The 19,361-nt window shown below is 34.3% G+C and overlaps 1 protein-coding gene across 3 annotated transcripts in view; it reads right to left on the bottom strand.

Moving 5' to 3' along the window:
- Positions 1 to 19,361, bottom strand: part of P4HA1 (prolyl 4-hydroxylase subunit alpha 1) — a 79,461-nt gene that overhangs the window by 37,825 nt on the left and 22,275 nt on the right. For 2 of the 3 annotated variants that reach the window (XM_046652077.1, XM_046652076.1), the window contains exons 3-5: positions 18,258 to 18,354; positions 16,907 to 17,058; positions 14,523 to 14,660 (exon numbers count right to left, since the gene is read on the bottom strand). In XM_046652077.1, the coding sequence (XP_046508033.1) occupies positions 14,523 to 14,660; positions 16,907 to 17,058; positions 18,258 to 18,354 (387 nt within the window). The remainder of the gene's footprint in view (positions 1 to 14,522; positions 14,661 to 16,906; positions 17,059 to 18,257; positions 18,355 to 19,361) is intronic. The other variant, XM_046652078.1, reaches the window with a different exon arrangement.

Raw genomic sequence — 19,361 nt, 5'->3', positions numbered from 1 at the left:
AATGCTGGGTAAAATATAACAATTATCCACTCATACTATAGCCAAGTTCACAAGAACTAAGCAAATTTCTTGGGGCCAAAACCAAAAAGGAACTTGACGCCCAGAGAAGTAAGCAGAGGATGAAGTTGACCCTAGAAGCAGTCGTCAAATCAGAAACCTAGAAGCTTGATTTTTAACCACCAAGCAAGGGAAAGGAGATAAAGCCTCAGGCCCATGCAAAGTGGCAAGCTGGTCCTGAGAACCCCAAATAAACCAGGTCCTTGAAGAACTACATCTTGAACGAAAGAAAGAACTAGAAAAAACCCTGTCAGCTGACAAACAGAAACAACAAAAGAACTTATTTTTCTCAGTCTGCACTGGAGGTAGGGGGAAAAATCACCTAGAATTCCACATGCAGGCCCTCAGGGAGGTTTTGATTTCAAACTTATGCTATCTTCATGGTCTGGGAAATGAAAGCCAAAAAATTCTCTTAAAGTGGTCATATGATGGTAACGTCATAGGACATCTGGCAGAAGCAACATACATACTCTGCATAACGCATCCTCATCTCAGGTATTGCAATATTCCCACATACAATCTGAAGAAGTGTACACAATCCAAAATTACAAAGTACATGATGACACAAGCCACCATGAGCAAAATCAGCAGAAACTCTTAAAAAACAGTATTAGACATCCCCCAAGTTCTTCAGATATTGTTTTTTTTTACCAGATTAAGAATACAAAAACACTACTATTAAAATGTTCAAACAAACAAACAAAAATATGAACAGATAACATAAGACCAGGCAGATTTGAATGGGGAAAAAATAAAACTTCCAGAAATGATAAATATAATCAATGAAATAAAAACTTTTTGGACAGGTTAAACAGCAAGTTAGACACAAGAAAAAAAAGAGAATAATAAACCTAGAAGAAAGAGCTAAACAAATTATCATAGGAAAAACTACCCAGGATGCAGGAGAGAGAAGGAATAAATATGAAGTGCTAGTTAAAAGACAAGGAAGAAAAAATAAGAATGTCTAATTGTATCTACTTAGGAGTTCCAGAGAAGACAATAGAGAGAAATGTGGGAGAGGCACTATTTAAAGAAATAATGGTGGACAATTTTCCAGAATTAAAACACATGAAACTTCAGATTCAAGAAGCACAAAGAATCCCAAGCCAAACATAGTACACATAAGGGCTTCTTAAGTTTGTGTTTCAAGGAAGAGGAAAATAATTCTGAAAGGGAAGTTTGAGGTACAAGAAAGAATGATAAACAAAGAAATTAGTAGACATATGAGTCAATCTAAGTTAAAGAAAAGCTGAACTTTCAGATTGGCAAAACTCTCAAAGTTTGACATTTTTTGGTGATCTTGTGGGGAAACAGGCAATCTCATATATTGATGGTGGAAATGCAAAATGATACAACCACTATGGAGGAAAATTGGGACAATAATAGAAAAATTATCCATGCACTTACTCTTTGATTCCAGTGGCATCATTTCTAAAAAGAAATTCCAAAGATCACTTAGCTAAAATACAAAATAACATATGCACAATGCTATTGACAGCATCTTTATAACAGCAAAAGACTGCAAACAAACCAGATGTCCATCAATAGGGGCCTAGTTAAATAAACTATGATACCTCCACAAACGAGAGTAACATGCATCTGTGAAAAGAAATGAGGAGGATTTCTATATATGAAATGAAGTGATATCTAGGGCATATAAATAAACTAAAACACTAAGGTGCAGAAAGTATTTATGCCATGCTGTCTTTTGTGTTTATGTTGAGAGGAAATAGGAATATATATACATTTGCTTATATTTTCAAAAAGAAACAATGGGAACAGAAAAACTAATAAAATCGTAGTTACATACAAGAAGAAAGGAAAGGTTGAAGAGTACAGAAATCAAAGTTGAAGTTCTGTCAATGAAATTTATTAGTACAGTTTGGAGTTTGAAAGATGATAAAAAGTTTTAAGTAATTAAAAATAATATGGGAGAATTGAGTGAAGGTGGTCAAAAGGCACAAACTTCTAGTTAGAAGATAGCTAAGTTCTGGGGATGTAACATACAGCACGGGGACTATAGTTAACAATACTGTATTGTATATTTGAAAGTTGCTAAAAGAGTAGATCTTAAAAGTTCTCATCACAAGAAAAAAATTTTGTAATTATGTGTGGTGAAGGATGTTAACTAATCTTACTATGGTAATCATTTCACAATATATATTGTCATGCATCGCTGAACAAAGAGGATACATTCTAAGAAATGTGTTATTAGGCAATGTCATCACTGCTGTGAACATCACAGAGTGTACTTATATAAACCTAGATGGTACAGCCTCCTACACACCTAGGCTATATGGTACTAATTTTATGGAACCACCATCATATATCCAGTCCGGTATGAACTGAAAGGTCGTTAAGCAGCAAATGACTGTACATATATCAAGTCATTATGTTGTACACCTAAAACTAATACAACGTTATATGTCAATTATATCTTAATTTTTAAAAAAGGTTATTTGGGCATTCCTTTTAAATAAAAACATTAATAACTGCATTTTGCTGTTTTAGCTCTCACATGCTTTTAGCTCATTTGATCCTCATGGCAATTCAACAAAAAAGGTACTATGTCAGGCCCCAAAATGAATACTGTCCACTATGCTAGTTATAGTTTCATGTTCCTATACTGGACCACGTGTTAACATGCTTCATTTGTCAACACATTTGTAAATATAACAGATATTTAGAAACCAAAATATAAAAATTTTGAATACTAGAAGAGGACAAAGATAGAATATAAATTAAAACCTGATCCTGTGATATACTTGCTTCTGTGAAAAAGATATAGAAGAACAAGAAGAAGGAGGAAGAGGAGAAGGAGGAGAGGAGAAATTTTTTCCAAATTTTGACACCAATGGTCGAACAGTAATTGTGAGACTCATGGTGGTTTAACATTAGTGTCAAAATAGCCTGTCTTCTACTCCAATTTCTCCTACCCAAATACATGGAGAGACATAGCATGTTCATGGAGTAGAAAATTCTATATTGTTAAAATGGCAATGCTGCCCAAATTCTCCCTAAGATTCAACAAAATCACAATGAAAATTCCTACAGGTACTCTTTTTTAGAACTGACAAACTGATCCTAAGATTTATATGGAAATTCAAAGAATCTAGAATAGCCAAAGAAATTTTAATGAAGTACATAGTTGGAGGACTTAGTCTACTTGATTTCAATACTTACTATAAAGCTATAGTAATTCAGAGTGTTTGCTATTATTTAAGGATAGACATAAAGATCAATGGAATAGAATCAAGTAAAGGAATAGATCAAGTGATTTTTGACAAAGATGCCAAGGCAATTCAATAGGGAAATGAAAGTCTTTTAAATAAATGTTGTTCAACCAACTAAGTATTCATATTTTAAAAAACAAACATCAATCCCTACTGCCTATCATACACAGAAGTCAACTCAAAACGTATCCTATAGCTTAATGTGAAATCTTACACTATGAAACTTCTAATAATAATAAACTTCTGATAATTAAACTTTATCAAAATTTAAAACTGTTGCTCTTTGAAAGGCACTAATATGAAAACATAAAGACAAAAGACTGGTTAAAAATATTCACAACATATTTATCTGATAAAGGACTTGCATCCTAAATATATAGAGAACTCTTAGAACTCCAAATAATATGAACAGACTCTTCACCAAAGAAGAGATACAAATGGCCAATAAACACATGAAAAGATGTTCAACATCATTAGTTATCAATTTTGACAAAAGTATAACAATGTAAATTGAAACCACACGAGACACCACTATACATCCATTAGACTGGCTAAGATTAAAAAGATTGGACATACCAAGTGTTTGTGAGTATGTGGAGGAACTGGAACTCATACACTGATGATAGGAATATAAAATGATACAACAATTTGGCAGCTTCTTAAAAGTTAAATATATATCTGCCATGCAACCCAGCCATTTCACTCTTAGGTATTTAATCAAGAGAAACAAAAATATTAAATAATAATAATGATAATTAAAAGAATAACAATAAAATAAAAAGAACAATCCCTAAAAGTTGGAAGAAAATATTGAAATGAATGAACCCAACAGTTTAACAAATTGAGGGCATAACCACACAAAGAAAAGAACTACTTCAAGTGCTAATGGCAAGTTAGTGGGCAAGAAGACGAAGAAAATAAAATAAGGAAAGTGATGTTTGCAGAAAACAAGTGTAAAAAGCTTTCATAAAAAGGGCAAATGGAATTTTTTTTTTAAAGTTTGCCACCTGAGCTAACATCTGCTGCCAATCTTTTTTTTCTTCTTCTTCTTCTTCCCAAAGTCCCCCAATACATAGTTGTATATTCTAGTTGTATGTCCTTCTGGTTATGCTATGTGGGATGCTGCCTCAGCACAGCCTGATAAGCATTGCCATGTCAGCGCCCAGGATTCGAACCAGGGAAAACCTGGGCCACCAAAGCGGTGCGCGCAAACTTAACCACTCAGCCACGGGTCAGCTCCCGCAAATAGAATTTGATGAGAAAAAAGAATGAGTTGTAAATTCCTTTGGTTAAAAGGAAGTGGCATGGATGACTGACATTAGCATGTCAAACTAAATGCTGTAATCCAAATTTAAAATAAATCTGGAGATGTGTGGAGAATCCACTGCTTGGCGTAAGTAGCCTTACCAGCTCGCCAAGATAGTGACGCAAGTGACAAGGAGTATGAACAACATTCAACTCCTACTTGAATAAACTGAACTTTATATACAAGGCATTTTCCATACCAAAAAGAAAAAAAATCATAGCTAAAAAAAAAGCATGATGCCTTTGGAAGATATGTAGCTACTCAACAAATCAGGGTTAGGAACAACCTGAAACTAAAGAACAGTCTATATGAACTATAAAGACATTGATGCCAAAATGCATATAACTTATCAGATTTTATATTAAAATATCAACAAAGCATTTCAAAAGATAGGCCCAAACAAGAGGAAGAAACAGACAAAACTAATCGAGGAGTAACACGGAATCAATATAAATCCACTGAAATAAGCATTTCTGTGATTTTTTTGTTTTGTTTTGAGATAATTTTAAAAACAAATCATCCTTCTCCCCAACCCTCACTCTATTATTTCACATCTAGAATGCTACAATTTTAAAGTCTGACAAAACTAAGGGTTGACAAGGATATGAAGAAATGGGAACTCTCATATAGTGCTGGTGAGAGTATAAACTGGTGCCTCTATACTGGAGAACAATCTCGCCACATCTAGTAAAGTTCAAGAAGCATATACCCTGACTTCTTATACCCTAGAGAAACTCATACATGTGTGTTCATGGGCACAAAAAGACATAAACAAGGATGTTTGCTGAAAACTTGTTTGAGATAGGAGAAGACTGGAAATAACCTAAATGTCCATCCACACACATAAGAATGTGTGGAAAATAAATCAATTGTGTTATATAATACCATATAGCAGTTAGATGATTATGATCAACATGGATAAATTTACTCAAAAATACTGAGTGAAAAAGGTTGCAAGAAAGATACAAAGAGTATATTATTTGTGTAAAATTTAAAAACACAACAATACAATATATGTAGTAAAGTGTAGAAAGATGGAAGAATACACGTCAAGTTCAGAATCATCATTACCTCTAATAAGGAAGGAAAGATGCACAAGGAGCCTTCACACATATTTGTGATCTTTGATTGTCAACAACAAAGAAAGTTTTGGAGAACAAAAACAGCCTAAAAATTGCTTAGTAGTTGTCTCTAGTATTATTTTTACCATTTATAGGATATAATACTCTTAGGAATTTTAGTCACTCTACTTATAAGGAATTTGCCTGAAAGGAAAATTCAGTAAGAACTAGCCCAAAACAGTGACTTGAAGAGGAAGAAAAGTCAATAAGCGCTAAAAAGTGCGTGAGAAAGGATGAATATTGCCCCAATGAAAAACAATTACACATATTCTCGAAGTGTTTTATTTTCAGCCACTCTCTATGAAAGTATTACCAACTGATTTCTAGATTAAAGGGTATGTACTCAGGGGACCCAATTAATTTCCTAAGACTAAACACAGCAAAATCAGGGTTAAATAATATTCAATGCCATTTTGATGGGACAATAATAAAGTTTTAAACAGAAAGAAATATTGTAAACTAAATGAAATTCATTATCCCCGCATACACCAAACCTGCTTCTTTTGTGTTGTCTATTTTGCTGAATGGAACCCATCTAGTTTTTCAAGCCAGAAACCCATATCAAGTCCACCATCAAATTCTACCATTCCACCTTCTAAGTAGCTTGATAACCTATTCATTTCTCTCCATACCCACTGGCAACCACTTTCATCTCTTACTTAAATTTTGACAACAACCTCTTCCCTAATTTCTTTGTCCCTACCCCCAGGCCCCAATCCAATCTCCATTCTGCAGCCAGAATGATATTTCTAAAATGAGAATCATATAACTTCCCTGCTTAAAACTTTTCAATGGCTCCTCCTTGCTCTCAGAACAGTTCAGACTCCTCAATATGGCTTACAAAGCCCTTTAAGGGATGGCTTCTGCTTACCTATCTAGCGTCATCTCTCACTACTCTCACAAAACCAAATGCCCATCCCCGCCTCATGCACTCACCTCTAAAACTACTTGTCAGATATCTGATTTAATATGCACTCTCCTCTCTGGACTTTATACATGTTCTCTCTGCTTAGATTACTTTCCTCAAGTCCACTGTTTTCCCCTTTCCCCTATTTTCCTGGCTAATTCCTTGCCCATTATATCTCAATTGTTTTTAATGTTGTGTCTTCCAGGAAGTCTATCTTTACACCTCTTATCAAGTCCAGAATTAAGTTGCCTTCTATAAGCTCTCACAGTATCCTAAATTATCCTCATCTAGCATTCATCATACTCTGTCATAAGACTATAAGTACCCTAAAGGCAAGAGCAGAGTCTCGTGAAGTTAGAAATCAGTAACACAAGTAAAACTGGAAAATTAAAAAATATGTGGAAATTAATAAACATCTTCTCCAATCATAATGCTATACAGCTAGAAATTAATTACAAGAAAAAAAGCTGAGAAAGGCACAAGGACATGGAGACTAAACAATATGCTATTGAACAAGCAATGCATCATTGAAGAAATTAAAGAAGAAATCAAAAAATACCTGGAGACAAATGAAAATGAGAACATGCCATAGCAACTCCTATGGGATACAGCAAAAGCTGTATTAAGAGGAAAATTCATCGCAATACAGGCACATCTTAACAAACAAGAAAAATCCCAAATAAGCAATCTTAAAGTACACCTAACTGAATTAGAGAAAGAACAAACAAGGCCCAAAGTCAGCAGAAGGAGAGAAATAATAAAAATCAATGTAGAAATAAATGCTATTGAAACAAAAAAGGCAGTAGAAAGGATCAATGAAACAAAGAGCTGGTTCTTTGAGAAGATAAATAAAACTGACAAACCCCTAGCCAGACTTACAAACAAAAAAAGAAAGAAAGCTCAAATAAACAAAATCAGAAATGAAAGAGGAGAAATAACAACAGACTCCACAGAAATACAATGGATTATAAGAGAATAGTACGAAAAACTATATGCCAACAAAAAGGATAACCTAAAGGAAATGGATAAATTCTTGGACTCCTACAATCTCCCAAAGCTCACTCGAGAAGAAGCAGACAATTTGAACAGACCAATCACAAGGAAAGAGATCGAAACAGCAATCAAAAGCATCCCAAAGAATAAAACCCCAGGACCAGGTGGTTTTCCTGGGGAATTCTACCAAACTTTCAGAGAGGATTTAATACCTATACTTTGCAAGCTATTCCAAAACATTAGGGAGGACGGAACACTTCCTAACACATTCTACGAGGCCAACATCACGCTGATACCAAAGACTGACAAGGATAGCACAAAAGAAGAGAACTACAGGCCAATATCGCTGATGAACACAGGTGGAAAAATTCTCAACAAAATTTTGGCAACCCAAATTCAGCAATTCAACAAAAGGATAATACATCATGATCAAGTGGGATTCACAGCAGGGACACAAGAATGGTTCAACATCCGCAAATCAATCAACGTGATACACCACATCAACAAACTGAGGAATAAAAACCACATGATCATCTCATAGATGCAGAGAAAGCATTTGACAAGATCCAACAGCCATTTATGATAAAAAACTCTGAACAAAATGGGCATAGAAGGAAACTACCTCAACATAATAAAGGCCACATATGACAAACCCACAGCCAACATCATACTCAATGGGCAAAAACTGAGCACCATCCCCCTGCAAACAGGAACGAGACAAGGATGCCCTCTATCACCACTCTTATTTAACATAGTACTGGAGCTTTTGGCCACAGCAATTAGGCAAGAGAAAGGAATAAAAGGAATCCAACTGGGAGGGAAGAAGTGAAATTCTCACTGTTTGCAGATGACATGATCTTATATACAGAAAACCCCAAAGAATCCATTGGAAAACTTTTAGAAGTAATCAACAACTACAGCAAATTTGCAGGGTATAAAATCAATTTACATAAATCAGTAGCATTTCTATACTCTAATAACGAACTAACAGAAAATGAACTCAAGAACACAATACCATTCACAATTGCAACAAAAAGAAAATACCTCGGGTGAATTTAACTAAGGAAGTGGAAGACCTATACAACGAAAATTACAAGGCTTTTCTGAAAGAAATGGATGAAGACATAAAGAGATGGAAAGACATTCCATGTACATGCATTGGAAGAATAAACATAGTTAAAATATCCATTCTACCTAAAGCAATCTACAGATTCACAACATCCCAATCAGAATCCCAATGACATTCTTTACAGAATTAGAACAAAGAATCCTAAAATTCATATGGGGCAACAAAAGACCCCGAATTGTTAAAGCAATCCTGAGAAAAAAGAACACAGCTGGAGGCATCACAATCCCTGACTTCAAAACATACTACAAAGCTACAGTAATCAAAACAGCATGGTACTGGTACAAAAACAGGTACACAGATCAATGGAACAGAATTGAAAGCCTAGGAATAAAACTACACATCTATGGACAGCTAATCTTCAACAATGGAGCTGAGGGCATCCAATGGAGAAAAGAAAGTCTTTTCAACAAATGCTGCTGGGAAAACTGGAAAGCCACATGTAAAGAATGAAAATTGACCATTCTCTCTCACCATTCACCAAAAAAACTCAAAATGGATCAAAGACCTAAAGCTGAGACCTGAAACCATAAGGCTTCCAGAAAAAAATGCAGGCAGTACACTCTTTGACATCAGTATTAAAAGGATCTTTTTGGACACCATGTCTTCTCAGAGAAGGGAAACAATAGAAAGAATAAACAAATGGGACTTCAGCAGACTACAGAGCTTCTTCAAGGCAAAGGAAAACAGGATTGAAACAAAAAAACAACCCACTAACTGGGAAAAAATATTTGCAAGTTATACATACAACAATGGCTTAATCTCCATAATATATAAAGAACTCACACAACTCAACAACAAAAAATCAAACAACCCGATGAACAAATGGGCAGGAGACATGAACAGACATTTCTCCAAAGAAAATATATGGATGGACAATAGGCGCACGAAAAGATGTTCATCATCGCTGATCATCAGGAAAACGCAAATCAAAACTACACTAAGATATCACCTTACACCCAATAGAATGACAAAAATAACTAAAACAAATAGTAACAAATGTTGGAGAGGTTGTGGAGAAAAAGAAACCCTCATACACTGCTGGTAGGAATGCAAACTGGTACAGCCACTGTGGAAAACAGTATGGAGAGTCCTCAAAAAATTAAAAATAGAACTACCATATGACCCAGCTATCCCACTACTGGGTATTTATCCAAAGAGTTTGAAGTCAGCAATTCGAAAAGTCCCATGCAGCCCAATGTTCATTGCAGCATTATTTACAACAGCCAAGATGTGGAAGCAACTTAAGTGCCCATCAAAAGATGATTGGATAAAGAAGATGTGGTATATATATATATATAATGGAATACTACTCAGCTGTAAAAAAGAACAAAATCGTCCCATTTGCAATAACATGGATGGACCTTGAGGGAATTATGTTAAGTGAAATAAGCCAGATAGAGAAGGACAATCTCTGTATGACTCCACTCATATGAGGAATTTAAAAATGTAGACAAAGAGAACAGATTGGTGGCTACCAGGGGAACGGTGGGGTGTGGGGTGGGCACAAAGGGTGAAGGGGTGCACCTACAACATGAATGACAAACAATAATGTATAACTGAAATTTCACAAGATTGTAACCTATCATTAACTCAATAAAAATTTTTAAAAAAACAAAAAAAAAAGTGGACATTAAACAACACACTCTTAAATAATCAATGGATCATAGAAGTCACAGGAGAAATTAAAAAATACTTAAAGACAAATGAAAATGAAAACACAACATACCACAAGTTATACACAACACAGTGAAAGCAGCACTAAGGGAGAAACTTAGTTATAAATACTGACATTAAAAAATAAGAAAGATCTCAAATCAACAACCTAACTTTATAGCTTAAGAAACTAGAAAAACAAGAACAAACTAAACCCAAAGCTAGCAGAGGAAACAAAATATTAGAGCAGAGGTAAATTAAATAGAGAATGGAAAAACAACAGAGAAAATTAATGAAACCAAAAGTTGATTCTTTGAAAAGATCAACAAAATTTACAATCCTTTACCTAAAAGGACTAAAAAAAAAAAAGAGAGAAGATTCAAATTACTAAAATCAGAAATGAAAGTGGGGACATTACTACCAACTCTACAGAAATACAAAGGATTCTAAGAGAGTACTATGAAAAATTGTACACCAACAAACTGGATAACTGAGATGAAGTGGACAAATTTCTCAAAACACAAAACATATGAAGACTAAGAAAGGAATAGAAAATCTAATTAGACCCATAACTAGTAAGGAGACTGAATCAATAATCAAAAGTCTCCTGACAAAGAAAAGCCCTGGACCTGATGGCTTCATTAGAAAATTCTATCAAACATTTAAGGAGAATTAATACCAATCCTTCTCAAAGTTTTCTAAAAAATTGAAGAGGAGAGAACAGTTCCTAACTCATTCTATGAGGCCAGCATTACCCTTATACCAAAGCCAGATAAAGACACTACAAGAAAAACAACTACAGACCAATAACCCTTAGAAACATCAATGCAAAAATCCTCCACAAAATGCTAGCAAACAGAATTCAGCAGCATATTCAAAGGATTATACACCATGACCAAGTGGGATTTATTCCTGGAATGCAAGGATATTTCAACATGCGAAAATTGATCCATGTAATATACCACATTAATAGAATAAGGGGAAAAAAAACCACATGATCATCTCAATTGATTCAGAAAAAGCATTTGACAAAATTCAACACTCTTTCATAATAAAAAACACTCAACAAACTAGGAATAGAAGGAAACTATCTTAACATAATAAAAGATATATCTGAAAAACCCACAGCATACATACTCAGTGGTGAAAGACTGAAAGCTTCTCCTTTAAGTCAAGAACAAGGATGCCCACCTTCGACACTTCTATTCAGCTTAGTAGTGTAAATTATAGCCAGAGCAATTAAGCAAGAAAAAGCAATCCAAGTTGAAAAGGAAGAAGTGAAACGATCTCTGTTTGCAGATGATATTATCTTACATGTAGAAAACCCTAAAGATTCCACAAAAAAAACTGTTAGAGCTAATAAATGAATTCAGCTACGTAGCAGGATACAAAGTCAACACACAAAAATTAGTTGCATTTCTATAGACTAACAACGAACAACCTGAAAAGAAAATTACTAAAACAATTCTAAGAGCAAAATACTTAGGAATTAACCAAGAAAATGAAAGAATTGTACAATGAAAACTACAAAATATTGCTGAAAGAAATTAAAGAAGACAAACGAAAACACATCCCATGTCCATGGATTGGAAGACTTAATATTGTTAAAATGTCAATAATACTCAACGTGATCTACAGATTCAATGCAATCCCTATCAAAATCTCGATGATGTTTTTTTGAAGAACTGGAAAAACTCATCCTAAAATACATATGGAATCTCAAGGGATCCTGAATAGCCAAAACCATCGTGAAAAAGAACAAAACTGGAGGACTCACACTCCCTGATTTCAAAACTTACTACAAAGCTACAGTTAGCAAAATAGTGTGGTAGTGGCATCTAGACTGACATATAAATCAATGGAATAGAATGAAGAGCCCAGAAATAAACCCTAACATAGAAGTCAAATGATTTTTGATAAGGATACCAAGACCATTCAATGGGAAAAGGACAGCCTTTTCAACAAATGGTGCTGGGAAAACTGGATAACCACATGCAAAAGAATGTAGCTGGATCTTTACCCAACACCATATGTAAAAGTTAACTCAAAAAGAATCAAGGACCTAAATGTAAGACTTAAAACAATAAAACTCTTAGAAGAAAACACAGGACAAAAGCTTCATGACATTGGATTGGGCAAGGATTTTTTGCATATGGCCCTAAAGGCATAAGCACCAAAAGAAAAAAGAAACAAGGTGGATTTCTTGAAAATTTTAAAATGTTGTGCATCGAAAGACAATATCAACAGAGTATAACAGTAACCCACAGAATGGGAGAAACTGCTTGCAAATAATATATCTCATAAGGGATTAATATCCAGAATATATACAGAACTCCTAAAACTCAACAACAACAAACAAAAACAACCCACTTAAAAAATTAGCAAAGGACTTGAATAGACATTTCTCCAAAGAAGATATAAAGATGGCTGCTAAGCACACGAAAACATGCCCAGCATTACCGACAATTAGGCAAATGCAAAACTACAACAAGTTACCACCTCACACCCATTAGGAAGGCTACTAAAAAAACAAGAGGAAATAACAAGTGTTGGCAAGGATGTGGAGAAATTGGGACCCTGTACACTGTTGGTGGGAATGTAAAATGGTATATCTACTATGGAAAAGAGTATGGCAGTTCCCTCAAAAAGTTAAAAATAGAATTACCATATGATCCAGCAGTTCTATTTCTGGGTATGTACCCAAAGAACAGAAGGCAGGGTCTTGAAGAGATATTTGCACACCCATGTTCATAGCAGCATTGTTCACACAATAGCCAAAATGTGGAAGCAACCCAAGTGTCCACCAAAAGAGGAATGGATAAGCAAAATGTGGTATAAACATACAATGGATTATTATTCAGCCTTAAAAAGGGAGGAAATCCTGACATATGCTACAACACGGATAACCCTTGAGGACATTATGCTAAGTGAAATAAGCCAGTCACAGAAAGACACTGCATGATTCCGCTTATGTGATACTTGTTGTTGTTAGAGCTGGTAAGTCAATTCTGTCTCCTAGTAACCCTGTGTACAGCAGAGTGGAACCCTGCCCGGTTTTTTTTGTGCCATCTTCTCACCTTCCTTCTATATCGGATAATGCTCCAATGCTATTCACAGGGTTTCTGTGGCCAATTCTTTTGGAAGTGGGTGGCCAGGTACTTCTTCCTAATCTGTCTAGTTGGGAAGCTCTGCTGAAACCTGTCTACCATGGGTGACCTTGCTGGTATTTGAAATACTGGTGGCAGAGCTCTCAGCATCACAGCAACACACAGCCACCACAGTAATGACAACTAACGGACGGGTGGTGGGGTTCCCTGACTGGTAAACAAACCAGGTCACGGTAATGAGAGCATTGAATCTTAATCACCAGACCACTGGGGCTGGCTATCAGGTACTTAAAGAGTAATCAAAATCAGAGGCAGAAAGTAGAATGATGGTTGCCAGGGGCTGGGGAAAGAGGGGAATGGAGGGTTATTGTTTAATGGGTGTAGAGTTTTAGTTTTACAATATGAAAAAAGCTATGGAGACGGATGCTGGTGACAGTTGCACAACAATGTGAATGTACTTAATGCCACTAAACTACACATTTAAAATTTATTAAGATGTAAATTCTGTTATGTTTTGCACAATAAAAAAAATTTTTTAAGCAAATTATGAAGTCAGCTGTAACTTTAAAAAAAGAGGGTTTTGCCAAAAATAGGTCAGAAAGCAGGATTTTCCATACTGAAAAATAGTTTAAAAAGCTGTGAATAACCAACATGTCTGGGTTTTTAAATTATTGAACTGATAAACTTTGATTACCAATTCGCTATAACTTTACACACAAACACTAGGTGTTCTAAAGAAAAATATTTGGAAAAATGATTGTTTCTTTTCTTACATGCTAAAATTGCCTACTTAAGTTAGTCCCTATAATTATGAGCTTTCAAAGTAACAAGCTAGAAGCTTATCCATAACTTTTAAGCCCTAGAGAAAGGAGGGTTGTTTTGTTCTCAAAGGCTGTAAAACAAACTAAAGTTAAAATCTTGAAATACAAAAGGCTTTTTTACATTAACATTGTCCTAATGACTGACCAGAGAAGCCAAGTGATAGGTGTTTTATATACCTATAGAAGAATTTTTACCTGGAAGATTACCCTTTGAGATAGTATCTGTATCCAAATTGTAGGTGTCCTGGAGACGCAACAGAGCTTTGGCTGCCCCAACCTGATCTTCATCGTTAGGAAAGTACTGTCTCTGAATAGTTAGGTTAGAGATAAAGCCTTGAAATGGGAGGGAAGAAAAAAAAAGACTCTAGAAAGTCACAGACTTCCAATTTCCAATACAGTGTCTTTACAAGGATTTTCAAAATTTATTTTATGATAATTTCCCACCATATCATCAAAGTTCCACATGCTCAACAGGAAAAAATTAAATACACTGAATGAGACTTGACACACCTCTAACTTGTTTAATCTTCCCCAATACTTTCTAATGTTGTTTAAGTAATCTGAGGTCACTGCATAAATTAAATCTGTATTAGTAGGTAAAGATCAACTAACATAATGACTGAGTTTTTAGTTACATAATATAGCCTCCACTAAACTTGAAAAATGAACAAATTCATGGATTTGAAAATGACATTCATTGGCAACCAATTATAGTTTCAGATAACAGATGGTAAGTAAAATGTATGCTCTTAAATAAAGTTCTGTCTTCTTCCATGTGCTGCCCATCACATAAATATGTAAATATATAAAGTTTGGTGGAATTCTTTGAAAGGAAAAAAGAGATATTAATTATTTATTTAAGATCATCAGGTAAACTACTTTATTAAAATATATTTAGATCTGTTTAATTATTGAATATAGTGTTCATCAATCAAGATTTGCTCTATATAAAACCTAATTTTAATTTTAAAAGGTTTTATATAAAATATAGCAGAAATCAAACTAATTACTGATAACTTTACAACCTTCAAGGAGAATGGATGCTAAATACTCCTTAGGAACCAAAACAACAAAAACAAAAAGTGATTTAAAATTTTAATAATATACATGCCATCACTTGCAAATAAAACAACAAAAAGTGATTTAAAATTTTAATAATATACATGTCATCACTTGCAAATAAAAGTTAAATATGAGACGTCTCACCCCTCTTATTTAATTATAATCAACTATGTAGATTTTGATCAGCAAAAAGCCAGGCATTTTTATGTTAATGGAAATGTATGAATGAACAACTAGCTGGAAGAAGGCTAAAGTTCATATCAAGCATGTTTCTCAGTTTTAAGACCAACTCTCAGTCACAATATCCACGTGGAATTTTACAAGCAAGTTTTACAAGTTTTATAGAAGACTGTGATGCTGCTTAAATCCTCTCTAAGAGAAAAAATACATATATTATAGCATTATGGGATGACTATCACAGATTAAAACACCAAAGTCTCAAGGTTTACCTTATAAAAGAACTTAGGTTATACAAGTCATTACCTGAGAATTTAAAATAAATAAATAAATATGTATGTGTGTATATACATGTATATATAAGTATATGTATATACACACACACACCACTTTAAAAACGTTCTCTGTTGTTACAGAGGCAAGCAAAACAATCACAGGTATTTCCCTCCTACTGTGAAGAAGTATTCACAAGTGCCTGCCTTAATTTTTCTTTTCAAGGTTTCCTGTCCTATGCCTAATAGTTTACTTTACTGTTCACAAACACTTGTAAGCACCCTTGGAGTATTTTATCTACATAGCTATAGCTACCTTAGTTCTCACCCTCTCTCCCCTCCTTTTTTTTTTTTTTTTGCCATTTTGAGTCATTCAGCAAATATGTGAGCCTCTACTGCATACTAAGCATAATTCCAGACTTAGTTTTCAGCGTCTGTTACTAAAATATCTAAAACACCTCAATACTCCAACTACAATTTTATTGTTTCAATTAGAAAGACGTTCATTATTACTGTTCCGAACCTCAGTTTTTAAATGTATTATCTACAACAAGTAAAACAATCCTAAGCTTCAGTATACTATGTAGAACACAGCTAACATTTTTCCTTATAGTACCACTCCCAATACATTAAAAATTGATTAGAACATGATTTACCCATAAATTTTTAGTCTGAAAGTAATCCTAAAATGAAACTGATAACCCTAAAAATGAAACTATATGCCAAATAATTGATTCATTTTTTATAGATTTCAAAGCAAACAGCACCAGTGTTAGTCATCAACAGCAGAAATTACTTCCTTTTTTTTACAATACAGCTTTATTTTTATTTCTTTGTTTCCAGTTTTCATTCATCTTATATTTTTTATATCAAGGAATTCAGGATCTAGACTAAATTAACGCTAAATTCACAAATCAAACACAACCCTTCAGTTACAACACTGAACACTTTATGTTCTGGGAAATGAATTTATCACTACTTTTGGCATTTCTATAGGTGGGAGCAATACTGACTTACATTTTTGGGTGCGGGGAGGGGGGAGTTCATTAGTCTTACCATCTGACTTACCATCTGACATATCCTTAAGGACCAGATTCTCTAACTCACTCCACTCAGTATTCAAACGTTTCATTAACTTGAATGCATTTACAGGGTGCCCAACAAATCCTTCTGGATCTTTTGTCGCTGTGCTGGTTAGCCGATCTAACTTCTCTGCCCATCTATATATATAAGACATATGAATGGAGTATACACACACTTAATAAAGAAAAACACAATTTAGTATTCACAAAAAAAGACTAGATTAGAGGTTTCTAAGTTAAAACTATATCTAAAAATTATTTTTAAAGTAAAATTATAAAGTTTTTTTAAACAGCAAAAAGCTCTTATGAATAAAATATAGCTTGGCAGAATCAAAATATAACTATAAGACTTTTCATTTTAGTTTTGTTTCTTCCTGGAAGCTTAGTAAAAGCTTCTTAGTAAAAGTTATGACTGGTTCTCTCTAGTAAGAGTCTAAACATTCATTTCCCCACAGGTCCAGAAAGCCAAATAATTGATGATTACAAAGCAGAAATTAGCCCAATCCAAATTCAGTTACATGTTCATTTAAATCAAACTTTTACATTCAGTACCCAGAAACTATATCTTAAAACAAAAAATGTTGAATACTTAGCTTCTCATTAAACAAAAGAGAGGAATTCTCAGGTCAGCATTAACCATGAACCTGAGTCAATTAAAATTAACTAGCATTTGAAGAAAAACTCTATCAATTAAATAATACTAACCATACTTATCACTGTAATCTCTAGAATGAACCACAGGAGTGAAAGATAAATAGAACTGAAAAATTGCTCCAGAAGAGGTTAGAGGAAGACATAAAATATTAGCAACCATTTTCAAAAATTGTCAGTCAACAACCCATACCACTTATATATTTTTTTTCCAAAGATCAGCACCCGCACTAACATCTGTTGCCAATCTTTTTTTTTTCCTTCTTCTTCTTCTTCTTCTTCTCCCCAAAGACCCCTGATACATAGTTGTATAATCTAGTTGTGAGTGTCTTTAGTTGTGCAATATGGGACGCCACCCGAACATGACCTGATGAGCGGTGCCATGTCCGCGCCCAGGATCCGAACTGGTGAAACCCTGGGCTGCTGAAGCGGAGCGCGGGAACTTAACCACTCGGCCACGGGGCCAGCCCCCCCATACCACTTATATTCTTATCTCAATCCATATTCTTCCATGTGAACTCTTGGCCCAGCTCTAACTCTTATTTTCTGTGTTCCTATTTTAACCATCTCAGCTAGCTTTTTAAGATTGACAGATGGCTTTCATTTCCACTCAGAGAATGTTTTAGCTCTGGAAAGAAAACATCCTGGTGGTGTCAGAGTCATAATAAGTAAAACATTTTGCTTACTTTTTTATTTGTTCTAATTTATCCTCTTCTGCCTTAATATAGTCTTTCAGGGAAGTCACCAGATCTTTCTCAGTATGGATCAAATCAGTCATCTGACCTAGAAAGGAGAAGAAAAGAAGGTTATCAAATACCCGTATTCGTCAACACAAGTATTTTAGAATAGATTAAGAATGATCGAGAATGCTTCATTCTATGAGAGAATTTAACTGGAAGGAATCAGTTCCGTTGCAGAGAGCATCTTCCTCTTTTTTTTTTTTTACCAGATAAATAAAAATAAAGCCAAAAACTTTTCTAATCATGTGTTCCAATTCTAATTGTCAAGTTACTTAATTTTGCAAGCTTGGATGATACTGGCAAGACTGTCTTTTCATCTAAAAGTTTATTTTTAAATTACAAAACAACACTACTTTCCAAGGATTAATGTTTCTTCTTCTCCACCTCCCCCCTCAGCTTTTGTTTGTGAGACTAATTAGAAGTAAATTTTTATTCAATAACAAAAAGTATACTTCACAACTGAAATTCAAATCATCCATTTTAACATATTTATAATGGAATGAGAGGATTTATCATTTTATATCCTGAAATCAGGTGTCATAAATACAATACTTGTGTTTTAGTTAGCTCTACAATCACACGGGTAAAACTGGTCAATTGGATGAAGGAAAACATCTCACTGAAGACAGATGAAGTATGCGTATAGGAAAATATACAAATCAAACCATGAAGAATATTACCGGAGAAAGAGGCTATGTGGATGTTCTATGTACTTCTGTATTTTTCCCCTTTAACCAATATGCTATTTTTGTGATATTTTTAGAGATTTTCAAAAAATTATCATGTACAAAAAATGTGTTCACAGTAGATTCTTAAATAGAAAAAGGTTATGAAATAGTGTGCACTATATTATTTGTGTATCTGTGCATTAAAAAAGACTAAGTATACGCATTAAATTATTTGCTGGGTGGATCCATTAACAGAGAATTTTCTTTGGTACGCTTTTCTAAATTTTCATAAATTTCTAACCTGAAAATGTATTGCTTTTGCTATCAGAAAAAACTAATTTGAAGAGAAACAAAAGTGAATTTTAAAAAGAGACTGATGGGG

This window comes from Equus quagga, chromosome 2 (assembly GCF_021613505.1).
Source record: "Equus quagga isolate Etosha38 chromosome 2, UCLA_HA_Equagga_1.0, whole genome shotgun sequence".
Taxonomy (NCBI): domain Eukaryota; kingdom Metazoa; phylum Chordata; class Mammalia; order Perissodactyla; family Equidae; genus Equus; species Equus quagga.
The sequence above is the reverse complement of the archived record's forward strand: the minus strand, read 5'-3'. Positions and strand labels throughout refer to the sequence as shown.